This window comes from Pantherophis guttatus, chromosome 8 (assembly GCF_059756535.1).
Source record: "Pantherophis guttatus breed Tessera chromosome 8, ASM5975653v1, whole genome shotgun sequence".
NCBI lineage: Eukaryota > Metazoa > Chordata > Lepidosauria > Squamata > Colubridae > Pantherophis > Pantherophis guttatus.
This window is the reverse complement of record NC_142070.1, coordinates 14,815,719-14,843,276: the sequence shown is the minus strand read 5'-3', so window position 1 is coordinate 14,843,276 and position 27,558 is coordinate 14,815,719. Positions and strand designations below refer to the sequence as shown.

Sequence of the window (27,558 nt, the reverse complement as noted above, 5' to 3'; positions counted from 1 at the left end):
TGGGGTGGGCGGGAGAGAAAAAGCCCCATAACCTTAACAATTCCTTCCTCTGACCTGCTTTAGCGGCAGGAAAATAAGCAGATAAATCTTACAGTCTGCCAGAGAGGCAAAAATGTAGAGCTTTTTCCACTTGAAGCCCGTAATTTTATAAAAAAAAATCCTGGTCAATGTGCCAAAAGGAGGTAAATGAAGATGCCGGCAAAAAGGCAAGCTAGACTAAATTAGAATGTCATTGAAACCACAGATTCTGAATGAACCTGAAAAGATTTGTATTATAGCCAAGTAGAATGAAAAGGGGGCGCTTTGCAGAGTACGGTAGCCCTGATTCCAGGTGCTGGAGATGTTTTGAGATAGTGCCGTGTCATAGAAGACACACTGTCTGCTCAAAAGTGCTGAGGCAGCTGATGAAAAGTGCTGAAGTCGGAATCTGGCTGCGGGGGGGAAATGTGCTATCTGTGTTCACTGAAGTGGCTAGTGTGGAGTTGCGTGTTGGTTCCATGCAGTACTTAGGGCTACCTTGAAGGATTACCTGGATAAACCTGACCAACGCAAGACACCCTTCTCAATTTCACACAAGTCTACGCCTAAGTTATGGTATTATCAGCTATGGTGTACCAATACTTCCTGTGTGAAGTGTATGCCAGAAAAGGTAAAAAATAGGTAACCTTTGACTTGCGACCCCATTTGAGCCCAAAATTTCTCCTGCTAAGCAAGACATTTGTTCAGTCATTTTTGCCCCATTTTACAACCTTTCTTGCCACAGTTGGTAAGTGGATCACTGCTGCTGTTAAGTTATTAAAATGGTTGTTAAATGAATCTGGCGTCCACATTGATTTTGCTTGTCCGAAGATTGCAAAAGGTGATCACATGATCCCAGGCAGGGGTGAAATGCTCCCGGTTCGGACCGGATCCGGTAGCGATGGCGGCGGGTGGTTCGGAGAACCGGTAGCAAAAATCCCTGTGCCGCCCCTCCCCTCCATGCCCAGCTGAGCCGCACGATCATCAGAGACTTTCTTTTTTTACTTTTAAAAGCATTTTTTCTACAACCTCTTTCAACGAAAAAATGCTTTTAAAAGTAAAAAAAAAAAGCCTCTAATGATCATGCGGCTCAGCTGGGATCCTCAGAGGCTTTTCAAAGCAATTTTTCTGCAACCTCTTGGCTGAAGAGGTGGTAAAAAAGTGCTTTAAAAAGTCTCTGACGATCCCAGCTGAGTTGCCTGATTGTCAGAGAGGCTTTTCAAAGAATTTTTTAAAAAGCCTCTCTGACGATCCCAGCTGAGTTGCCTGATCGCCAGAGACTTTTCAAAGCATTAGAAAAAATGCTTTGAAAAGTTTAAAAAAAAAAAAGTTGGCCACGCCCACCCAGTCACATTACCACCATCCCCACCAAGCCACACCCACAGAACCGATAGTAACACATTTTACATTTCACCCCTGATCCCAGGATACTGCAATAGTCATAAATGTGAATCAGTTGCCAAGGTCTGAATTTCGATCACGTGACCATGGGGCTGCTGTAAAGATTTACAGCATCCCCATGGTCACGTATCTGTGGAAAAATGATCATAAATTACTTTTTCAATGCTGTTGTAACTTTGGACAATCACTTGATTAACTATTGTAGGTTGAGGACTGCCTGTATTTCTGTAGACATGAGTTACTTATCACAAGGACCAAGAGCAAATTCAAATCCCCTTTGAGCCTAAAAACAGAAAAGTAGTATTTTCAACAGAAATCAAATCTATTGAATTAAAGCACATTAGAACAGATATAAATAAGAACCAAATTTTATGCTTCCCAGTATTGCTTTTGCTTCTTTACTTATATGAAATATATTTTTGGAAAAGATACTGCACTGCCTTTGTTTTAGGAATAAATCTTAAATAAAACACAAAATATCTTGGCTTCCTCCTTACAAAGTAATGTTCTTTGTTTCCAGGAAAATGTTATTTTTGTCTCCATAGTAGTCAAGACAATTTTTCCTATTGTATTGTTATTGTTCCTATTGCTATTTGCTAGGAATAGAACTGATGAAAGAAGAAACTGCTTTCTCAGCTTTTTTGGTATCTGTAAATCTAGAAAGAAAGAAGAATATTTGTAGCTCAGGGTTGAAACGAGGGGTCCTTGGTGCTCTCTGAGCTTGTTTGTTTTCTTGCAGATGTTGCATTACCCTAACTAGTAACATTATCAGTACTAGACTAGCACTGATGATGTTATCTAGTTAGGGTAATGAAAAGTGTTCGGAGATTACAGTTGGTCCAGAACGCAGCCACGCGAGCTGTCGTGGGTGCACCTAGGTACACCCACATTACACCAATTCTCCGCGAGCTGCACTGGCTCCCTATTGGTCTCCGGTCACAATTCAAGGTGTTGGTTATTACCTTTAAAGCCCTACATGGCTCAGGGCCAGGTTATCTTCGAGACCGCCTTCTACCGCATAGCTCCCAGCGACCGGTAAGATCCCACAGAGTTGGTCTCCTCCATGTCCCGTCAGCTAAACAATGCCGGCTGGCGGGCCCGCAGGTAAGGGCCTTCTCTGTGGCTGCCCCAGCTCTCTGGAACCAGTTACCTCCTGAGATCCGGACCATCCCCACCCTATTGGCCTTCCGAAAAGCGGTGAAGACCTGGCTTTTCCGGCAGGCCTGGGGCCGTTGATCTCGCTGTTGCGATCTGGCGAGATCCGGCCATGAATGGTGTGAATGGGTTTTAATTGTTTTTAATGTTTTAATTTTTAATGTTTTTATATATGGTTTTTAAATGCATTGTAAGCTGCCTTGAGTCTTCGGAGAAAGGCGGCATACAAGTTGAATGAATGAATGAATGAATGAATGAATGAATGAATGAATGAATGAATGAATGAATAAACAAACAAACAAACGTCTGCAAGAAAACAAGCAAGTCAGAGAGCACCAAGGACCCCTCAGAAAATCTGTAGTTTGGAAGCCAGAAGTTAGATCCCACGATGACCGTTTGTCTTTGCCATTCTATTTTTATGATGTAAGGATACCATAATTGCCTACAAAACTAAAGCACCATAAGTTGGGTAGTCTACATGATGACTCCATTTTCCTCTTAATGTGACCTTTCCCAACTCTGTCCCTTTCAGTTTTGTTATGACTGCTGTGCCTATCTTCCCAGCCAACACAGCTAAGATCAGATTTAATGTGACATGTACCTTAGTTAGCATTTATTTTACTGTAGTGAATAACCTTGGAGAACGTTAAGTCTTATGATGGTAGATGATTAGGGGACTAGAGACTAAAACAGTGATGGCGAACCTTTTAGACACCGAGTGCCCAAACTGCACACGTCCACATGCCCAAACTGAAAGGTGTGCACGCGCAAATGCATGCATGCATAGACATGCATGCATGTGCGAACGTGTGCATGTGCAAACGTAAGATCTTTTTCTTTCGTGAGCTTCTGTTGCGTCATTTGCAGGGAAACAGAACCTCACAAAAGAAACGCCACGGAGATCTGACCTGGGGTGATGGCATGCGTGCCAGCAGAGAGGACTCTGCGTGTCACCTCTGGCACATGTGCCATAGGTTCACCATCACGGGACTGAAACATACAATGAACGGTTACAGGAACTGGGCATGACTAGTCTAGTGAAGAGAAGGACCAGGGGAGACATGATAGCAGTGCTCCAATATTTGAGGGGCTGCCACAGACAGGAAGGGGGTCAAGCTATTTTCCAAGGCATCCGAAGGCCAGAGAAGAAATAATGGATGGAAACTGATCAAGGAGAGATTCAACCTAGAAATAAGGAGAAATTTTCTGACAGTGAGAACAATCAACCCATGGAACAGCTTGCCTTCAGAAGTTGTGGGAACTTCATTATTATTATTATTTATTGAATTTATATCCCGCCCTTCTCCCCAAAGGAACTCAGAGCGGTGAACAGCCGAAAATTAAAATAACATACAATATAAAAGTTAAGATAACTAAAAATAAATTAAATTAATTAATTAAATTAAGAGGCTTTCAAGAAGAGATTGGACTGCCATTTGTTAGAAATGGTGTAGGGTCTCCTGCTTGGACGGGGGGTTGGACTAGATGACCTACAAGGTCCCTTCCAACTCTGTTAATCTGTTACTTCTCCTAAAGCGTGGGTATCTGTATTACGTAGCATCTCGTTGTAGTTGCTGCTGCCACTGCAAATCATAGATGTGTATGCACTATTGTGATCTGTTTTATAATTGTACAAATAGTGGTGGTAAATGCCAATAGAACACAATGCCAATCATACACATACACACACACACACACACACACACACACACTGTATATAATTTGTTCAAGTATAAGGTCATTCACTCAAGAATTAGTGTTTTGCGTCAATCACTTATTAATTGGTGGTTTTGCAAGCTAGCTTTCTCTCTTTTCTGGATGTGTGTGCTGCAGAGCTGCCAGGAGCCCTAGCCAGCATAGCCACTGGCAATTTTTAAAATTGTACTCTAAAACACCATATTTTCTGCTGACCCTGCAGGAATCATTTCCAGACTTCCAAAAGTCAAAGTGACTTTTCCCTTTTTCTTTTATAACCCTAGCCTAGAAGTTTGCATTGTTATACAAGGCAGGTAATCCTCGATGTACGACCACAATTGAGCCCAAAATTTCTGTCGTTGAGTGAGTCTTGCCCCATTTTACAACCTTTCTTGCCACAGTTATTAAGTGAATCACTGCAGTTGATAGGTTGGTAACACGGTTGTTAAGTGAACCTGGCTTTCCCATGGATTTTGCTTATCCAAAGGTTGCAGCAGGTCATCAAATGACCTCGGAACACAGCAGCAGTCATAAGTATGAACCAGTTGCCAAGCATCTGAATTTTGATCACATGATCATGGAGATGCTACAAAGGTTGTAAGTGTGAAAAATAATCCTAAATCACCTTTTTCAGTCCTGCTGTAACTTTGAATGGTCACTAAATGAACTGTTGTAAGTCAAGGCTTAGGGCCAGGGTATTTACGAGACCGCCTTCTGATACCGATAACCTCCCACCGGCCAATACGCTCTCATAGAGAGGGCCTCCTCAGGGTGCCGTCGGTCAAGCAATGTCGGCTGGCGGCCCTCGGGGAGAGCCTTCTCTGTGGGAGCACCCGCCCTCTGGAACGAGCTACCTCCCGGAATACGGCTGATCCCGGATCTCCGCACTTTCCATAAGGCCCTGAAGACGTTTTTATTTCAGCAAGCCGGCCTGGCCTGAATAGGTTTTATGGGTTAGTTTTTTAATTGTATAGCTTGAGGTTTTAAATTGGGAGGCCAATTAATTTAATTTATTTTTAGTTATCTTAACTTTTATATTGTATGTTATTTTAATTTTCGGCTGTTCACCGCCCTGAGTCCCTTCGGGGAGAAGGGCGGGATATAAATTCTAATAATAATAATAATAATAATAATAATAATAATAATAATAATAATAATAATAATAATAATAATAATAATAATAATAATAATGGACTCCCTGCACTTAATAGACCTCTGACATCTCGTAGCCATTGCTACAAAACCTTTCATCTTTTTGACTTAAATATAAAATTATGGCTCTTATGCCTACTTCATTCTCACTGCATTCTGGTCTTACTTACAAATATACAGTAAATTCGTAACCTAAGTACTTTTATTATGTAATTATAACATATTGCATAATACGCAATAAAAATTTTTTATGTAACTTGTTCCTTAAGTAGCAATGTCTCTAAATGTCAGGTTGATCTGCAGTAAGACATCTATCATTTATGATGATCAGGTAACCTACTGCGCAGAAAGTCCGTGGATGGTTAGAATATTGCTATGCCAATTTTGTCTATTTAAGTATGCAGTGATGGAATTCAGCTTCGGAAGCTGTTAGACAAAATCTTTTGGCCCATTTATTTCCAGGAAGCTGGCATTTGATATTGAAGCTGCTTTGGTCCTTGTGATAGATCTATTGAGAAAGAGACGAAGAAATTTGTTGAGTCTCTCCAATCTCTTAGCAGCCTTCAATATCATTTACTATAATATCTTTCTGGGCTAGCTTTAGGGGTTAAGTTTGAGATTCAAAGTAATATAGCTGTTTATAAGGTAACCCTAATGGAAATCTATCAGACCCCGTGACATTTAAGCCAAAGGACCCTGAAAGGATGTATCTTGCACTTTTTGCTCCATACATTAAAACAGGACCAGTCAAATAAAATATAATAAATTGAACTCTTAAGAACAGCCTACATTGATTTTAGATTAATTGATTGATAGCTGGCTTTTTAAAAATTGTTCTCATTGTTATAATTTTCTTATCAAGGTTTTCTGAGCCATCCTTTCTGGAGACAGGATTAGATCAGAAGTTAAAACACAGGTGGTCCTCGATTTATGACCACAACTGAGTCCAAAGTTTCGGTTGCTAGGCGAAACATTTGTTAAGTGAATTTTGGCCTATTTTACGACCTTTCTTGCCACCGTTGTTAAGTGAATCACTACAGTTGTTAAGTCGGTAACACGGCTGTTAAGTGAATCTGGTTTTCCCATTGATTTTGTTGTTAGAAGGTCGTAAAAAAGAGTTCACATGATCCCAAGACACTGTAACTGTCATAAATATGAGTTGGGTGCCAAGTGTCTGAATTTTGATCACATGACCATGGGGATGCTGCCACAGTCGTGTGAAAAAACGGTCACTTTTTTTCAGTGCCGTTGTAACTTCAAACGGCCACTAAATGAACTGTTGTAAGTTGAGGACTGGTTTTCTTAGCAAATTAGTACTTCAGCATCTGTGGTGTTGGATGTTTTAGTTTTTTAATTCTGTACAGTGCATGGTTTCAGTAGTGACAAGAGTTGGGTTCAATTTCACTCCATCCTTATTTGTTTGTGTGTTTAAAGCATAATGCATAATTCAATGCATAACTTGTTGTGACCTCAAAATTGTTATCTCCTGCCCTGCTCTGTCTAGAGTTGGCTAGTACAGAGTTCATCGTTTAAGGCTGATAAAATAAGCAGGTTCTTATGTACTCTCAGTGTATTCTGCCAGAGTTCTTAATATGCTGATTAGTGATTACTTGGCTGTACATACACCTATGGCATCTGCCAAGGAAAGCATGTTGTGTCACCTTTAGGCTATGTCTAAACATTTCCCAAGTAAAACTTTGTGGCCACATTCCATTTCCTAGTACAGGAGTGTCAAACTCGATTTCATTGAGGGCCGCATCAGGGTTGTGTTTGACCTCGGGCAGGGGGGGGCATCGCCAGGGTGGGCATGGCCAGCATGATGTCACTCATGTCGGGCCTGTGGTGGCCCGGGTGCTCTGCCAGCGAAAATGGGCTCCAGAGCTCCGTTTTCGGCTGGGACGATCTCCTGCAACAGTCTGCCAGCGAAAACGAAGCTTGGGAGGGCCGCACGTGGCCCTCGCGAGCTCTGTTTTTGCTGACAGAGGCGCCGCGGGCCAGTCGTTCTCTGTTTCCAGGGTAGCCCCGCGGGCCAGATCTAAGCACCCCGTGGGCCACTTCTGACCCTTGGTCCTTGAGTTTGACACCCCTGTCCTAGTATGTCGTATATTGCTTCATATTCTACAAGGGAAGAATTTAGTCACATGTTTCTATAGGACTGTCGTAAGCAGAGTAGAGATGTATATATATATTGTTGTACCTTATTCATAAACATTTGGCAGGACTTACCTATCTCAGACTTGTTTATAGGGAGTGAAAAGAGTATGACTCAGAATTAGAAGGGGTGGTATATAGGTAGTCCTTAACTTATGACTACAATTCAGCCCAAAATATCTGTTACTAAGCAAAACAATTGTTAAGTGAATTTTGCCCCATTTTGCAACCTTTCTTGCCACATTTGTTAAGTGAATCATTGCAGTTGTTAAGTTAATAACATGGTTGTTAAGTGAATCTGGCTTTCCCATTGACTTTGCTTGTCAGAAGGCCACAAAAGGGGATCACATGACCCTGGGACAATGTAACTGTCATAAATATGAGTCAGTTCCAAAGCATCTTGATTTTGATCACCTAACCTTGCAACATTTGTAATCGTGAAAAATAGTCGTAAGTCACTTTTTCCAGTACCATTGTAACTTCGAACGGTCACTAAATAAACAGTTGTAAGTCAAGGATTATCTGAGGAATAGTTACAGATATTTATTAATCAAATTTATACAGCCACCCAGCTTACCAAAGGTGACTCAAGGCAGTGCACAACAGTAGATATAAACCACCAATTATATTTTATTCCAAATGCATTGTTCATTGAGCCCTAAGCAATATTAGTACATGATTCTAATATTTTTTTTTCCTCCCATAATCCTGACTTTGCAAGTTGGTACATAAAAATTGAACTTTTTTAAAGGTGGTGATGCTCAAATTTTGTGCTGCGAGAAAACTCTGCATCAAAGAGGAAGGAAAATAACACCAAACGTTTAAGTCTTTTTTTTTAATCATTAAAAAAAAAAGTTGGACTGGAACCAATCCTTCAAATATGTATCACAGGAGCCTTTGTTGCCCGAGGATTTTGAAAAATATGAACTTTTTTTTCAAAAACTCAGTTATGTAACATTATTCATGGTGCCAGCATCCCACGATGGAATAAAGAATGGGATTGATTGCATGGGAGGGTGGAGACAAATGTACTCAAAATTTAAAATGAGTCAGCTTGGAAAAACTAACGCAATGACAGCCTAAAGCATGGGGAGAAAGAACACTTCAATTAAATTGTTTTGGATCATGAGATGATTACTTATTAACTGGCAAGGAGGGCAACTTCTCAAGTGGGCAAGACAATCTATAAATTTATAAAGAAAGGCGCATGTTCCTCGGATCCTTAGCTTCTGTATCATTAAAGTTTAATCTTGCCACCACAACTTTTCCCTGGTTTGAATTCAGTCCTCACTGCCAATGTGCTCCCAACACACCCCACCCCACCATCCCTTACGTAAATTGGATGCAGAATTTGTGTAGCGTCTCTGGTGTGGTTGCCCTACAGAATTACATCGGTTTGATGTTTTTAAAGCAGTTTTAACATGTTCAGTCAACAACCTGTAATTGAATTCTTTTATCACATGCTCCAAACAATGAAAAAGCTATTAAAAAGTTATTTTCCAAATTGAGAAGATGAAAGAGTTACTAACAAAGAGGGGACAAAAAAAAGCAGTTAACTATGTATTAATGTTGTGTGTGTGTGTGTGTATGTGAAGCATCTTACTACACTGTATTAAAGATAATTGAATTAATATTCAGTAAAATACAGTTCTTGGTTTTTGAAACTTGCGTAACTTTGCAAGGAATAAAATCTGCTGGGTGTCCAACGATATCGTAAAGCAGCAAACTTTGGAGAAAGTGTCTTTTTCCCTTCTCCCCACCTCCTGTCCCGGCCCTGCCTCCACTTTATCCTGAGTAGTTACTCTCTTTAAAAGAAGAGTCTGTCACTGGTTATCCTGTTTTCTACAACACAGACAGGCAACTCTAAAGTGGGTATCTTCCATCTGTTCATTCTAGAGACAAAGCTTACACATTTTTCTAGTCAGTTTCCTGACTGATGGAAGAGTCCTTTTCCAATTGTGGCCCTGCCCAGGGGTGAAATGCTCCCGGTTCGGACCGGATCGCCCAATCCGGTAGTGATGGCGGCGGGTGGTTCAGAGAACCAGTAACAAAAGTTCCTGCCCCCCCCATGCCAGCTGAGCCGCCCAATCATCAGAGGCTTTTTTTTTTCGGCTGAAAAAATGTTTTTAAAAGTAAAAAAAAAAAAAAGCCTCTGATGATCGGGCAGCTCAGCTGGGATCATCAGAGCCTTTTAAAAGCATTTTTTCTACAACCTCTTCGGCCGAAGAAGTTGTAAAAAAAATGCTTTTAAAAGGCTCTGGCGATCCCAGCTGAGTTGCCTGATCGTAGGAGCCTTCGGGAGAAAAAATGCTTTAAAAGGCTCTGACGATCAGGCAACTCTGCTGGGAAGAGGTTGTAGAAAGAGGTTGTGGAAAAAATGCTTTTAAAAGTAAAAAAAAAAAAAAGTTGGCCACACCCACCCTGTCACATTACTCCCCACCACTAAGCCACGCCCACAGAACCGGTAGTAACAAATTTTACATTTCACTACTGGCTCTGCCTTACTCTAGAACACATGTACCTCCATGTGGCCAGAACACCAATTTAAAAGCAGCTAAATCTTCCTTACTTTTATTCATTTATTTATTCGGATTTTATTTCACCTTTATTTATCAGTAACTCCAAGCCAAGGACATACCTAATAGTCCTTCCTTCTCCTATTTGTCTCACAACAATAACTCTGTGAGGGGATTTGGGATGAGAGAATTGGCCCAAAGTGACCCAGCAGGCTTTTATGCCTAGGCACCCCCCCCCCCGGGTCCGTTTTCGCTGGCAGAGGGCTAGCAAAACAAACTAAAAACAAAACAAAAGGAGAAATGTTTCCCCTTTTGCATTTGAGCATCCAAGAAGGGACAGAAAAGGAGAAAGGGAAAGAGGAAAGACAAAGAAAAAGAAGAAGTGGGAAGAGAGCAAGGAAACAAAAATAAGGAAAGAGGGGAAAGGAGAAGAGAGAATGAAGAGGGGAGGAAAAAGAAGGAAGGAAGGAAGGAAGGAAGGAAGGAAGGAAGGAAGGAAGGAAGGAAGGAAGGAAGATTATAATGAGAGGGAAGGAGAGTCTGAGGGAAGCCCTGTCTTAGGACTTGGCCACCACAGGCGCCCCCCGACATGAGTGACGTTGAGCTGACCACGCCCACCCCAGCCATGCCCCCTCCCCCCCTCCTGAGGTCAAATACAACCCTGATGCAGCCCTCAATGAAATCAAGTTTGACACCCCTGACTCTGATCCAACATGATATCTGGACATGGTTTGTTTACTTATTTGTACCTGTACAAAGGACAAGTGCTACGCCTATATTATCAGACGCCATCAGACTCAGCAACTCTGCTCTTTCTCCCTCACTTGTCAACAGGACATGATGTGTCACATTGTCATATCCTGTGTTTCTGTTCTTCACCCCTAGTTACCAGGTCAAAGTAGAGAAAGACATAAGCATGTGATTTTTCATAATTTTACAATGTAAGGAAAAGATGGGAACTTTAATGCTTAGCTGACAGAAGTTCTCTGTACTTCTACAGAAAGGTACAGTTTAATTTCTGAATAACATGGATGGGGCTGTAACTCACCAATAAAACATGTACCTTGTATCTGAAATGTTCTTGGTTTAAACCCTGGTTGTGCATCTTGCTGGGAAATATGAGCCAAATCATTGGTATATTTAGGTAATAGTGCAGGTGTAATATATGGTGAGATACCTAGGATTGACCCAAAAGCACAAAAAAGTTACCACCTTTTAACCAAAGTTTTGATCCTTTGTCCCCGTCACAAAGCTAACTCAAATCTCGGAAGATTTTTAATATGCGCTTACATGAGGCTGCTAAAGATTCATGACATTTTAGCAGATTTACGCTTCCTCCTCTTGAGAGTCAAACATTCTCAGCCAAGTTTTTGTGATCGTGTGGCCGTTTTATTTAAAAAGGCGAGGTGTTAGGGGAATCTCTTCAGCATTCTGACAGCGTTCTGGGATCCTTGGATGTTGCATTGCCTACCAGTAGATTATTGAGGTCACTTTAACCTCAGGTTACAGACTCTGAAAATGAAAATGTGTGCATTTTATTTCTAATATAAATACCTGTGTTGAGATACCACAGGAGAAGAAAGAACTGTTCTGTATTCTATATTCTTTTCCCAATGGCATAGTTTTGAATGTTTAAATGTGTTTCCAGAAAAGCCTAGAGAAATCGAGTTTGTTAGTCCACTTCCTAGGACAGTGATGGTTAACCTTTTCCAGACCGAGTGCCCAAAGCGCATGCAAACCCCCAAAATGCAATGCGTGCAGCTCCTACACAGGCGCCCCGCCCCCAGGCCCCCACATGCACATGTAAGGGCCCTGCACAGGGCCAGGGCGCATGCAGGGCCCTTGCGGGTGCCTGCATACACATGCACGGCAGAGACCCGAAGATCAGCTGGCCGGTAGGAGGCATGTGCACATGCGTGGTGGAGCTGAGCTGGGGCGATGGCTCACTTGCCCACAGAGAGGCCTCTACATGCCACCTCTGGCATGCGTGCCATAGATTTGCCACCACAGTCCTAAAAGAAGAAGTAATAGCATTAATACCTGACCCCTGAGTCAATACTCATGTGTTCTTGAGGGCTGGGGCATCTTTTTTAAAACCCAGCTGCTTCTTTTTCAAGGTTAGTTTTGCCTTCTTTTCATTTGAGACCCAGACATATTTGGGACAATCAGATTCAGGCAAATGTGCAATATAATCAATAGTTCTGAATTCCAGCTGCTTTTGCTTTTAATTTTTTTATTTATTTAAGAAAAATTAAATACAAATAAAAACAAATACAAATTAAATACAGATAAAAACAGCAGTGTGTGTCAGCAGCCAAAAAAGCCTATACAATCTTTGGTTGCATAAATAGAGGCGTAGAATCAAAATAACGTGAAGTATTAGTACCGCTTTATAAAGCCTAAGTAAAGCCATGCCTGAAATACTGCATACAGTTTTGGTCACCACATTACAAAAAAGATGTTGAGATTTTGGTGAAAAGTGCAAAGAAGAGCAACTAAGATGATTAAAGGCCTGGAGACTAAAACATATGAAGAACGTTTGGATTTGGCTAGTCTAAAGATAAGAAGGACGAGGAGGGACATGATAGTAGTATTCCAAAATTTGAGGGGCTGCCACAAAGAAGAGAGGGTCAACTTATTTTCCAAAACATCAGAAGGCAAGACAAGAAACAATGGATGGAAACTAATCAAGGAGAGAAGCAACCTGGAATTAAGGAGAAACTTCCTAACAGTGAGGACAATTAACCGTGGAACAGCTTGCCATCAGAAGTTGTGGGTGCTTAAATCACTGGAGGTTTTTAAGAAGAGACTGGACAGCCACTTGTCTGAAATAGTATAGGGCAATGATGGCTAACCTTTTTGCCGTCACGTGCCAAAAGCAGGGGGGGTCGCGCGTGCGCATGCTCACACCCATAATTTAATGCGCCCCGCCCCATCATGCATGCGCACGCGACACCCCCCCCTGTGCTCCCCCTGCTTTTGGCACACAATGGCACGGTAGGCCCGTTTTTCGCCCTCCCTAGGCTACAGAGGCTTTCTAGGAGCCTCCCCCCCCCCGGAGGCCCTCCAGAGGCCAGAAACAGCCCGTTTCCCGACTTCCGGAAGGCCCCAAAATCAGCTGGCCGGTGCATGCTGGAGCTGAGCTAGGGCAACGCTCGCATGCCCACAGATATGGCTCCGCGTGCCACCTGTGGCACGCATGCCATAGGTTTGCCATCACGGGTATAGGGTCTCCTGCTTGAGCAGGGGGTTGGACTAGAAGACCTCCAAGGTCCCTTCCAGCTCTATTCTGAGTGATTGAAAATTTATATGGCTGCCAAGTCACTCTCAGTGACTTAGGGCCATTTACAAATATATATATGTATGTATTTCAGACATCAGTACATTAGAGAGGATCCAGAGATATTTTACTAGAAGAGTACTCAAATCTTCTGCTCGAAATAAAATTCCCTATCCCACCAGGCTTGAAATTTTAGGTCTGGATAGCCTCGAACTACGCCGTCTACGTTCCGACCTAAGCTTAGTTCATAAGATTATTTACCAAAAAGTCCTACCTGTAAATGAGTACTTTAATTTCAACTGTAATAACACAAGGGCTATCAGTAGATTCAAACTCAATGTCATTCGCTCTAATCTTGATTGTAGGAAATAGGACTTCTGCAATAGAGTAGTAAATGTCTGGAACACTCTACCTGATCCTGTTGTTAGTCTCTCTAATCCCCATACCTTTTACCTTAAACTGTCTACCGTGGACCTTTCATGTTTCTTAAGAGGTCCCTAAGGGGGCGTGCATAAGCGCACTAGCGTGCCTACCCTCCCTGTCCTATTGTCCCCATTTATATGTAATCATTCTATGTGTTTATGGCTATGTTTTGCCTATTTATATCCTTTTATTTGTGCCAATTTTTTTCATGTGTCTATGTCTATACTGTTACTTGTTTCCTTGTACTTGTTGACAAATCAATAAATCAATAAATAAATGTATGTATGTATATATATATTTGTTTTCTAAGGTTTTTGCGGGTGTTTGTAGGTCTTTGGTTATTCGGGTTTTCTCCCGCGTAAAATTGGAGGTGTCTTGGCAACGTTTCGACGAAGTCTCATTCGTCATCTTCAGGCTGGTGTTTTCGGCTTCGTGCTTCTAGGAGCAATGTGTGTGATCGCAGCTGTTTCTTCCTTTTAACTGCCAGTGGGGGTGTGAACTGATTGGGTGGGAGCTTGGCTGTGTTCTGATTGGGTGGAGGTGTGTTCTGATTGGTTGGGGGTTTGGCTGTGCTCTGATTGGATGGGGGGTTGGCTGTGCTCTGATTGGATGGGTGTGTGTTCTGTTTAGGTGGGGGCTTGGTTGTGCTCGGGTTAGTCTGAGTAGCAGGGGGATTTGAGCTGGTGAGCTGTGTTGCTGTTGTTTGGCTTTGTGTTCGTGGCCGTGCCACCTCTTCATGGTGGGTGTCAGTCTGCTTCATGTATGGATTGGAGGGGTTTAAAGTGGCTAATGATGCAGATGTATATGTATATGTATACACAATAAAAAGCAATAACCTCCACCTCTCTGATCAACAATCAAATGAGACATTTGATGGGCTCCATCCCACTCTAGGGTCCCCAGGCCTGTTGGAAACACCAAGCCTTCAGGGCTCTGTAAAAGAGTGTCAAAGTGGGGGGCCAGTATTGACCCTATTCTAAATAAAGGCAGAATTGTTCCTTGTAAGTACCGTGCTGTTATAAATCAGTGCAGAAAAACAGAGAAGGCAAGGAATGACTAAATAAAAGTCACCATATGTAGTTTAAGGCAGGGGTCTTCAACCTTGGCAACTTTACAACTTGTATGCGCTGGCTGAGGAATTCTGGGAGTTGAAGTCCACAAGTCATAAAGTTGTCAAGGTTGGAGACTCCTGGTTTAAGGTGCAACACAGCAGTCATAAATTCCTGTGTAAATAAAAGTAAAATCGACCTATTGCAACTGCTGATTGAAATCAGTGGAGATATAGACATTCTTCCTGAAATAAGGATGATACTCCGGACTCTAAAAACGTTAACAATTATAGCTTTTGAGCTTAAAGAACATTATTTAAAAGAAAATCTGTTCCAGGCGTTCTGATTTAATTGTCATCCTACTTTTTTTTGTGTGTGATTTAGTTCAAGTGTATAATGAACTCCTGACCTACTTATATGCAGATGACTAATAATTTTCTTTGGATAAGTTCATAAGGGAGGCCGGCATCTGTCAACGTTTGCAGTCCTTTTTTTTTCATTGATTTGGAAGGTTGCAACCCTATGATTCTCTAGTCATGAAATATAGACAGTGGGTGGGGGGGTGGTTGGTGTGAAAGGCCCTGCAGGATGTATGGTTTTGAATCAAAGCTAGTTTAGAAGCCTACATTTCTACCGCGGATAAAGTCAAATATACATGTCCCGGGATAATGTTCCAATCTGGGTCAGTCACTGGAATCAGGGGTTTAGTGTTCCGAGCTTTCGGACTCGTGCTGGAGCCCATCCTCAGGGAACTTCTCTCTCTCTCTCTCTGTGCGTGTGTGTGTGTGTGCGCGCGCGCGCGCGCACTGGGCTAGTTTGTGCGTAGTATTTTCCCTGAGGATGGACTCTAGCACAAGTCTGAAAGCTTGGAAGACTAAACCTTTGAACCTGGGAAGACTAAATGACTGATCCAGATTGGATCCTAAAAATTTCTCCACTCAAAATTTTACATTAATACACCTCAAATTAGCATTTAATGATCAATAAAATTGTATGTTTTTTTAAAATTTTCAGATTTATAAATCATTATAAATCAAGGAAGGCAGCCAGATACACAGTTCCAGCAGGTGGGGTCTTTTATTACTCTGTTAACCAACTATCTCCAAAATGAAGTTCTCCCATTAGGGTGCCAGACTAGTTATACACTGCAGTACAAATATGTGGGCACAGATTTCATGAAGGGAAGGTACAATGTTCCAGAGCAGGGGTGTCAAACTCAAGGCCCATGGGCCAGATCTGGCCCACTAGATGCTTAGATCTGGTCCATGGGGCCAGCCTGGAAATAGCAAAGCACTGGCCCACGGTGCCTCTGGCAGCCAAAATGGGATGCGGGGAGTCGCACGTGGCCCCGTTTTCGGCCTGGACTATCTCCTGCAGCACTTTGCTGGCCAAAATGGGGTGCGAGGGGCCACACGTGGCCCCCCCTGCACCCAATTTTGGCTGGCAGGGTGCTGGAGGCGTCCATCCCACTTCCCCACCACCACCAGCCCGCAGAGGAGAACTATAATGCTATCTGGCCCTCAAACAAATCCAGTTTGAACCCCTGTTCCAGAGAGTGGCAGCCAGGGCAGAAAAGACTCTTTTTCTTACCTGTGTCATAACATGTATACAAATGGAGGTGAGAAACTTAAATTATAAAATTGTGATCATCCTCTGGGCATTGACATCTCCTGCAGAAACTCCTGGTTAATCTGTAACTGATTTCAATAAATCACACTTCCCTTTTCTTGTCAGATATTATAGAAAGAAAAAAGAAATGGGTGATATAGATCAGAGTGAAAAATTAGCAATAGCCCGATTCACACATAACACCAAACCATAATGGGTGGATCCAAGCATTACACTAAACCCAAAGCAAACAAACCATATTATTCCTTGGTCTTTTGACCCAGTGCTCTTGATTCTGCACAATTGGAACCTGATCTCTGGGAACCTTTAAGGAGTCGAGAAAATAATTGTTTAACGTCCAAATCTTAGCATTCATGTGAAAGAATAAACTAGAAAAATAAGAAGACGAGTTTCCTTTAAAGATTTCTGTGATATTTAATACCCTGTCATTTTTAGATCTCACGGTTTTTTTATAATGGATAGATGACTTGGGGGAAAAGCTACAGATAAGCTTTCAGTGCTTGATCTGTTTTTGATTAGATGGAAAATTCCTTCCTTTCATTCTTTTTTGGATAAAACCTGAGGACTGGCTCGTTCTGGATACACTGAGGCTTGTGCAATAAAGAAAAGTAAATGTTCAAGTTCTATCTTAAAATATTGCCACGTAGAGCAAATTCCAAGATTGGAGAGATAAAGGTTTGCCTAATATAACAAATTTGGCAATAAAGGTGACTTACATTTTTAAGAACTTAACATGCTTTAATGGATATCGGGGGGGAAAAAGACAAGAAAGCAAACTTGCCTATCTGATTCCTTATTATTGTAGAAGATGATACTTGTTAGTTTAATAAAATGACCTTTCGTCTCCAGTCTTAATCTGGATTGATATAATTTTGAGTGATAACTTCAGTGGTTGCAGATGGGTAGGAAGGCCTGTTTTTCAGGGCCACAGAGTCATTTTATAAACCAGACTTTATTGATATTTGGTGAAAATATAAATCATTAGCAGGGCCTTCCTTGTCATCAGCAGTATGCAAATCAGTATAAATAAAAATGTGCTCAATTACATTCAATTAAAAATACACGTCGTTGTAAAAAAGAAAACTAGTAAGAAAGAAAAACATATTCACAGATACACACACAGACATGTGAATACAGATATATTCAATAAATTATAGCTATATATTATTTTAATTAATGATAGCTTAATCATCATTGAGCACATTTTTGAGGTTAAAGTATGACTGTACTATCTTTGTGGACTGTAAATATCTGGGTATCTATGGCTATAAGTGTGGTTTCCAGCAATGCTACTTCAAGATCCTAAATGTGACATGTTCTCATGTTCTCTAAAAATGATCGTTTGGTAGGGCTATTATTCAAATGAGATGCCATTAGGAAATATAGAATTCTTTATTGGCCAAGTGTAATTGGACACACAAGGAATTTGTCTTTGGTGTATATACTCTCAGTGTACATAAGGAGAATAAAATACATTCATCAAGAATAAAAAGATACAACACTTAGTGATAGTCAAGGTTACTAATCAAATCGTACTAGGAAACAAGTAAAAACAATATAATTGAAAGATACAAGCACATGGTTATAGTAACCATAAGTGGGAAGAGATAGATACTACTAAGGAAGAGAAGAATAATAGTAATACAGTCTTAGTAAATGATTTGACAGTGTTGTGGGAATAAGTTGTTAAGTAGAGTGATGGCATTCAGGAAAAAACTGTACTTGTGTCTAGTTGTTCTGGTGTGCAGTGCTCTATAGCATCGTTTTGAGGGTAGAAGTTGAAACAATTTATAGTATGTCCAGGATATGAGGGATTGTAGTCTAAAATGAACAACTGAAAAGACATCCAGAAAGAAGCCTGTGGCAAATTACTTTTGTATTGTTGCCAATAACATGTCTGTGTATTCACCAGGAACCTTCATCCCAAGAGTGAGGAACGATGGCCCCTTTATGACTTGTGGACTTCAACTCCTAGAATTCCTGAGCCAGCATCGTTCCCCACTCCTGTTTTATCCTTACATCTTTTAAAATTAATTCCCAACATGTTTTCATTACCAAGCATAAATATTGCATAAAGACATACAGGGAGTTCTCAATTTATGACTGGTTACTTAGTGATTGTTCGAAATTACGATGGATCTCTCCAGTACTACTCATGACCCGGTTTGGAAATTCTGACAGGTTCCCCATCACATGATCTCATGTTGAGTACTTGATAACCGATCTGCTTTTGCGGCTGTTTCCAGAATCTCACAATTGCATGACTGCAATTTTGCGGGCATTTTTTGCTGGAAACGAGTTTACTTCTGGTTTCCAGCAAAAAAAAAAAAAAAAAAGCCCATGTAATATAATGGGTTTATTTAATGACTGCAATGTTTATTTTTTTATTTTATTTATTTTATTTTATTTCAAATTTATATACTGCACCTTCTCTCGAAAGACTCAGGGCGGTGTACAGCCAGATAAAAACATACAATACAAACATTAAAAAACAATTAAAAGGATATATATTAATTTGGCCCCAGTTTAAGATAGCTTTGCATAACGACTGCAATATTTGCTTAATAACTGCCGCAAAAATGTTATAAAATCAGTCAGTGCCAAATGGTAACCTCCTTAATGACCACCATGACTTACAGTCATAATTTAAACATCAATTATGGTCGTAAATCAAAGACTACCTATATCTTAGGAGGTTAAATAATATGAAAATATGAACGCTTTCTAAGCTCCATAGAGCTTAGAGCTCTCAAACTCAAACTCATAGAGCTCTCAAACTCAAGGGAGAGGCCCACGTTAATGTGACTGCATTTGCCATCTGAGCTGTTGGTCCTAGTGGAGAAATACCACTTTCTTTCCTCCTTCAAAACATGGGATCTTAATTATTCTAGGAATTTATGTTGACCTACAAGATCTGACCAGCAGATGTTAAACTGAGGATGCCTGCAAGCAAACGTAGCAACTGCTAAGATTCTATGCACGTGCAGAAATAATAGTTGACTCACTGGATTTTCCCAGTCCTCTGAGCCATAGTAGGGTTGGAGATCAGTTGACTGATTTATCGTGTACCAGGATGTGTGTCTTGTGGCAGGAATATTTTGTTTAGTGGTATATGTGACTCCATTGTCAGGAATTATTTATTAAGCTATTGTTGCTAAACATAAAACACTAACTTAGACTTAAGAAGGAAATAATTTACTGAAAGGGATAGCTAAAAGCAAGCCTTTACACATTTCCCATATTTATCACACATCAACTGGCAAAGTCAAGGCGTCCTTGACTTATTGGCCTTCAACTGAGCCCAAAATTTCTGTTACTAAGCGAGACATTTGTTAAGTGAATTTTGCTGCATTTTACTACCTTCCTTGGTCGCAAAAGCAGGACCACAAGGCACTTCAACTGTCATAAATATGAGTCAGTTGCCAAGCATCTGAATTTTAATCACATAATCATGGTGCTGTGACGGTTGTTAGGTGTGAAAAACGGTCATAGGTCACTTTTTTCAATGCCACTGTAACGTTGAATGGTCACTAAATGAACTAAAAGTCTGTAGAGATTCTCAGTCATCCAGGTCATGGTTGTCCCAAAGGTGCTTTTTCAGGAGGCAGCTGGACTTATTTGTTTCTTCTTTGAAGACGTTTTGCTTCTCAACCAAGAGATTCTTCAGCTCAGTCAGGATAGTGGGGAATAGAAGGATTTATATTCCTTTCAGACAGCTGGTCATTTGCATCCTTTTAGAGCAGGGGTGTCAAACTGGATTTCATTGAGGGCTGCATCAGAGTTTGGCAGGAGGGCAGAGTGGGCGTGGCTAGGGTGGATGGGGACAGCTTGACATCACTCGTGTTGGGGACACCTGTGGCGGCCTGAGCGCTCTGCCAGTGAAAATGGGCTCCCAAGCTCCATTTTCAGTCATGACGGCCTCCTGAGCCCTGTGCCAGTGAAAATGGAGGGGGGTAGGGGCAGCACACACTGGCAGAGGGCTGCAGGAGGCCGTCGCGGCCGAAAACAGAGCCTGGGAGGAACGTACATGGCTCTCCCTAGCTCTGTTTCATTGGCAGAGGCACCGCGGGCCAGTCGTTCGCTGTTTCCAGGGTGGCTCCGCGGGCCAGATTCAGCCCATGGGCCTTGAGTTTGACACCCCTGTTTTAGAGGGTCAGCACCTCCAGGTGCTTCAACCTCCAGGAGCGTCAGCACCTCCAGGTGCTTCAACCAAGGACTACCTGTACAAGGTTGGAATTTTTCTCCTGTTGGCAAACAGAGAATCTAAACCTAAACTAGAAATGTCTTGCCCAATGCTCAGATAGTGAAATCATTTCACAAAGGACAATAGAGTGACAATAGAGTAGTTAAGGTGCTGGCTAGAAACCAGGAGACTGAATTCTAGTTCCTCTTCAGCAGACTGGGTGACTTTGGGCCAGTCACCCTCTCAGCCCAACCCACCCGCCCAACAACCCAAGATTGTTGTTATGAGGAAAATAGGTGGAAAGAGTAGAGCGTTAAGCCTTGAGTTACTTACAAAGTAATAAAAGTGGCATAAAAATTAATACATAAATAAAATTTATTTGGCGTTACTGTTTTTGAGTATATGTGCGTGTTCAAGAAATCTACAATTTTGAATGCTAAAATTTTATTTAGGTTTGCAAAATATCTATTAGATTTTTATCTTGGGTTTACTTACTGTTTGCCGTCCTCTCCCAAACCCAGAAACAATCATAATATTTCCATGGAAAATTAATAGCAAAGGATATAAAAGGGGAAATCGTCAGTAATCAAAAACGCGTAAAACCAACAGGTAATTGAGTGGTTTATTGTAATACCGGCGTGTAGCCGGATTGTATCATGAATTAGATTTAATTTTTTTTAAAAAAAAATTGTCTTTATCCAACTAGTTTTGGTTGCTAGGGGAGGAAAGTTGGCCAAGTTTAAAATGTGGCTTTTCGAGCAGGAGCGTCTGGATGCACACCGCTTGATACCTAAAGCGCAAAGGCCCTGCTGGGAAGAAGGCGGAGGGGACAGGCTGTATGTGTGATGCGTGTCCTGATCACGTCTGTTTCCTCCGGCCTCCCTCTCTCCCTCCCTCCCTCCTCCCCGCCAGTGAATGAGAGCAACGTGCTTGACGTGATGTCAACTGGCTTGTGGCAAAGTCCCCCGGCGCGGAAAACCTCATCTTTGAATGGGAAGCGTGTGGGATGCTCTCCTCCTTCGGCCAAAAGCGGTGAACTAAGAGCTTTGGACCCAAGGCCGCAGGATTTGGGGGGGAGGGAGGGGGGTTTGTTCCATTTTCTGTCCTCTTTCACTTGAATCAATCATTTCCTTGTTGGAAATCAATCAAAACCTTGTTGTTCCGCCAGGCCGGGCTATCAATGTAAAGATTTTAATTGGTTTTAAATATGGGATTTTAAATTTGTGGGTTTTATAATTGAGCCAATTATTTAATAATTTTAATTATTTTTAAATTTTGTCTGTCTTTGTGCTTTTGATCAGGCTGTAGACCGCCCTGAGTCCTTCGGGAGAAGGGCGGTATAGAAATAAAATAAATAAATAAATAATTTCCAGGAGAAGGGCAGGAGATCCGCCGCCCCCCCCCCCCCCGCAGCAGGCAGACCAGCTGCCCGCAGTCCCTTATGCGCCTAGGCGCCCCTGAATCCAGATGCAGCTGGGCGGGCTCTGTCTCCCACGCACCCACCCACCCCTCGTGTGAGCCAGTGGTCTGCAGCTTCTTTCCCATGGTAGAAAGGGCTCTTTGGGGCAGCAATTTTTTTTCCCCTATACCGAAGAAAGCCCCCTTGCACAGAACAAACGGTAGAACCATAGAAACAAATGGGGTTTCTTTTTTTTTTTTTTTTAGGGTCTCCTGCTCAAGCAGGGGGCTGGACTAGAAGACCTCAAAGGTCCCTTCCGACCCTATGATTCGATGCTCCTCGCGCCCCAGGTTCTCATTGCCGTGCGGATCAATGCCCTCTTCCCCTGGCATGGCTGCGCCTTCCTGAGAGTGGGGGTTAGAAAGGCTTGGGGGGGGGGGCGAACTACAGTAACCATTATCCACAGCCCACGATTTCGGAAGCGGGGCAGAGTGCTTCATAATTTGGAAGCCGGGCGGTGGGAGACAAGGGAGAGCTGGATTTAAATCACCCTTAATCGGCCTCCCTTGAGCCAGACTATTCCATAGCCCAGGGATGGATCTGGCCACCCATCCACCCACCCACACGTGTGCGTGACACACACGCCTCCTTGAACTCTCCCAAGAAAAGCGATGCGGGTTAAGCAAAGGAACGATTGAAATCGCAGCGGGCGCCTGGTTGCAAATCTACCCCTGACTGTGCCCCGGGGAGGGAGGGAGGGTGGCGTCTGCAGTCCCCACGCCTCCAAAAGCGCGTTGAAGGCTGGAGGAAAGGCGAGAGGATCGTTCCGCCTTCCTCTCCAGCTCCGGCGCCCCGATCCACGATTGGCCGGCATTGACAAGCGGGCGAAGGAAAAGTTTCAAGTTACTCGGGGAGCGGATCGCCTAAACCGGCTGTCCCCGGTTGCGGCATTTAATTGGCTCGCAGGAGGCTGGAGCTGCTGGTGGTTCCTGGGGAACAAAAGTTCAAAGAGGGGGGGGGGAGAGCGCGGTATCTCCGCTGCCAAAAAAGGGGGAAGCCCTCCTGCCGGCTGGTACCTGGCGCCCACTCCGCGCTCCTGTGCAAGACAAGACAGCCGCCCGGTCGAGGCTTAGCCAAGCGTGCACGCCGGAAACTGGCAGCCGATCGCCGGAGCAGGAAGGCGAAGCCAAGCTTTTTTTTGCAGGGAAGTTGAGAGGTTTGACAAGGCGGCTGGTGCCTGCGGGGCAAAAGGGGATCGTGCGAGGGGTGTGGTTGGAGGAGCAGCCCAGTCCGCTGCAAGAGGCGGAAGGAATCAAAAAAGCTCCAAGCACCAGCTCGCTCTCTCTCTCATTCTCCCGGGACACTTTTCCGGCATGGCTTTGGAGATCGTCTCTCTGCAAAGGTATAAAAAAAAAAAAAAGGTGGGGGGGATCCTTAACTTGGGTTTTCTGTCTGTTTTGAAGGGAGTGTGGATGCAAAGCCCTCGCGTCAAGCTGCCTTGCAAAAAAATATTTTCTCTATACTGTGTAAAGCCTCTGCTATCGATTCCCCCACTCCCCACCCCTTCCTTATCTTTAGCAGAAAATGAAATCGTTCTGGGTTTGGAGCAAAAAAAAAAAAAAAAAAGTTCCAAAAGTGCTTTTTTTTTTTAAAAAAAAAAAAAGGGCAACTGGACTTTATGGTTTTTCTTTGAAGGCGTTTCGCTTCTCATCCGAGAAGCTTCTTCAGCTCTGAAATAAGTTTTTCAAGCCAAAAAAAAAAAAAAAAAGTTTTGTTGGGAGTTCGAACTGTAAAACGGAAGGTCCCGGTTTTGTATGAAAAGCGTTCGTTTTCTCGATGTCGCTTTGATCGTTGATATGTGTTGGTTTGATTGTGTACCCTAGTCCTGTACTACTGTATGCTAAATGGAATTGGCTCCTAGACAAGGTCATGTTGTATTGAGGCTGTTGTTACAGATGTTTTGTTTCTCCTGTTGTTATGTTTCTTATTTCCTGCCTCTTTACTGGACTTGTAGAAATACAGCCGATTGGCTTTTCCTATTAATAAATATAAATGGTATTTTACAAAATAACAAGAGTTGGAAGGGACCTTGGAGGTCTTCTAGTCCAACCCTCTGCTCAGGCAGGAGACCCTACCATTCCAGACAAGTGACTGTCCAAATCTCTTCTCAAAAGCCTCCAGTGATGGAGCACTCACAACTTCTGAAGGCAAGTCCTTCCACTGGTTAATTGTTCTCACTGTCAGGAAAATTCACCTTAATTCTAGGTTACTATAGGTAGAACTAATGTGTGTTTGTACGAACCTAAATACAGAGTTTAATGTTTGGGGAAGAAAAACAGTTTTTACAAGGACCAAAGAATGCACATTTTTTTCCTTTTTTGCTTCTTTTTCCACAAAGACACCCATAGGTCTTTTCTCCTTCAGGGTTAGATACAGTTAGTTTGATAGAAATAAATTATCTTTTAATTAAGCAGTGTTCAGTACACATGTCCAAGAGTGAAGTGCAATTTATTATGATGTAACATTATACTGCAAGCAGAGCAGGCAGCTAGGAGCAAGTGTTTGCTCTATGAAATATTACTCTGTTGATCTTTCTTGCCAACTGTTTCTTCTCTAAGTTGCCTTGAGGTTATTTGTGATTATTTAACTCAGGACAATAGTTTATTCTCTTACGTGTAGTTGAAATTGAGAGTAAAGGTTTGTACAAAATAGAATATAGTATAGTAAACTATATAAAAAGATAGTTTAAAAGATAGTTTACAAGTTTGTAAACACAATAATTGCTTAACTTGTTGGCCTGGCTGAATTTCCAAGCATACTTATTAGAGCATGTTCCTTTGCCTTGTTTAAATATGACACATAAAGATTGTAATCTAAAGAAAGAAAAAAGTGATGTAATATTAAGATTGCTTCTTACATAATTTTTTTGAGCTTTTTAATGTTATGGTAAGAAAAAATACATTAAAAATTGCCTGCGTACCTTTCCTTTAGAGCAGTAAGAAAAATTCAGGGATTGACCAACAAACCAGATTCTGCTTTGCAATAATCATAGTCTCCAAAAACCTTCATTTTGACTGTATTAATTTGGTTGGTTGGTTTTTTTAAAATGAATAACTTTGGTTTGTGCAAAACATATCTTTCTTTTTAATTGCTTGACAATCCTGACCAATGTAGACAAAGTGCCTGTTTATCACCTTCATTTGAAAACATACTTGAAAATATATGAAATATGTTAGTAGCTTTTCTGTGCTGAAAAATCTTCATTTACCTTTTTTTGTTTTTGGAAGTGAAATGTTTAGCTTAGAGGTAAGTGTGGGAGTGCCATGTGTTCAAGAAGTAGTCTTCCTGTTTTGTTTTGAAAATGGATATTTCTCTTAAAACTCTCTTAAATTAACTTTTTGTTTATTATTAACTACTATTAACTTTGGCATTTACTATATTTGAGCTGAGGGACAGTATGGTGCGGAATTATTCAGATTTCTGTCAGAAGCCGATTGCTCTTCCAAATTTATCTGAATTCTCACAAACGATGGATCTTTCCCCTGTCAGATGAGGTTGATCTTGTAGGTCATGCCATCCCCTCCCCATTGGTGGTCCTGGATGTTTGAAGACCATCCATATCTGAAGCTTTTTGATCTCTGCAGTGGATGAATCTATGACCTAGTGGCAGGGGTCTCCAAATTTAGCAGCTTTCAAAACTATGGACCTCAATTCCCAGAATTCCTCTATTGAAGCATGGACTTCAACTCCCTCAGCATGGTTGGCTGAGGAATTCTGGGAGTTGAAGTCTTAACACTCTTAAAGTTGCCAAGTTTGGAGACTTCTGGCCTAGTGCCAGGACAAAAATGTTTCAAAACATAGGTGAAAATTCACTTAATGAAAAATCTGTCCCACAGAAAACTAATATTCAGGGTTGATTTTTCTGATTTAATCTTTTCCTTGGCAGATTCCAGCAGCTAATAAATTTAAGTAGATAAAATTATGTGCATTATGCAAGGGAATTCTTTTGTATAGCTGAAAATTTAATCACCTTGTTTGCAGATTGGAATAGTGCCCTCCTTAAATCCTCCAGAGACTTATAGTTTATCTTAAGGAACTGATGAGAAAAGGAGTAAGTTGTTATGGCAAAACAGGCCCAGAAAGAGTTCAGCATATGGTTTCTTCTTTTTTCTTCTTCTGGGAAGAGTCAAATATTCTTACTCTTATCAAACTTGGCTTGGCTATAACATCAGTCATGCTTTGAAACTCATGATGGTAAACATAGCATAATTGCTTTTATAATCCTAACAGATTACTGTGTATGAAAGGGAATGTTTGCTGTCATTATTATTAGTTAGGTCCCAATGGTTAATCATTCATTCATACAATACAATTGAAGTATCATGTATTTATTAGATTTTTATCCTGCCTTTATTACTTTATAAGTAACTCAGGACAGCGAACATACATAACACTCTTTCCTCGTCCTTCTGTTTACCCCACAATAACAACCTTGTGAGATGGGTTGCACTGAGGGAATAACTGCCCAAAGACATCCATCTGGCTTTGATGCTTAAAGCAAGATTAGAATTCACTGCCTCCTTGTTTCTAGGCCTGCACCTTAACCATTACACCAAATTGGCTCTTCAGTTTATTATTTCCTTGAAAATAATAAGGAAAAATTGTGTAGGTAAAAAATAGGGACGCTGTAGCTCAGTGGCTAAGACACTGAGCTTGTCAATCAAAAGGTTGGCAGTTCAGCAGTTTGAATCCCTAGTGCTGCGTAACGGGGTGAGCTCCCGTTACTTGTCCCCGCTTTTGCCAACCTAGCAGTTCGAAAGCACGTAAAAAATGCAAGTAGAAAAATAGGGACCACCTTTGGTGGGAAGGTAACAGCGTTCCATGCACCTTTGGCATTAAGTCATGCCAGATACATGACCACGGAGATGTCTTCGGGCAGTGCTGGCTCTTCGGCTTTGAAACGGAGATGAGCACCACCCCCTAGAGTCGGAAACAACTAGCATATATGTGCGAGGGGAACCTTTACCTTTACCTTAGGGTAAAAATGGGTTTCCTGAAGGAAGTTCCATCAAATGTTTTGATCTTCACCTCTTATGTTATACTACAATCTTCCCCTCCACACCTATGCCCATAAGACATATTTAGTTAACCCTGATTTCAAAATGGGGTCTTTTCAGCCAATTGCATATGTCCTTTTCTATCAGTTGTTCAACGTTTCAGAGCTTTTCTTGCATCCCATCATCCTTCGCCAACATGCGATAAGCCATGCTATTATGGTTGGTGGAAGTTGCCATGTATAGGCAGATGGCTCACGGAGTCAGCTGAATTGAGGAAAGAAGTAGGATTCAATAGAGATGTGATTGAAGACATGACCTGGTATAAGCTGCTAATGGAAAACATAAATGCAAGCTTTATAAACTGCTACCTTCTGGATCCCACCATTTGATATTCCCTATCCATAGCAGATCAAAGCTTTCACATATGCTGGAGGTGGCCTCTCTCTCTCC

At 41.8% G+C, this 27,558-nt stretch overlaps 1 protein-coding gene across 6 annotated transcripts in view; it reads left to right on the top strand.

Moving 5' to 3' along the window:
• The window catches only part of FAM13A (family with sequence similarity 13 member A), a 150,938-nt gene that overhangs the window by 64,306 nt on the left and 59,074 nt on the right, over positions 1-27,558 (top strand). The window contains exon 1 of one of the 6 annotated variants that reach the window (XM_060686963.2): positions 22,831-23,453. The exons of 4 other annotated variants lie outside the window; for them this stretch is intronic. In XM_060686963.2, coding sequence (XP_060542946.2) covers positions 23,425-23,453 — 29 coding nt within the window. In that variant the 5' untranslated portion in view covers positions 22,831-23,424. Of the gene's footprint in view, positions 1-22,830; positions 23,454-27,558 lie in introns of those variants that run through there. One more of the 6 variants, XM_060686964.2, reaches the window with a different exon arrangement.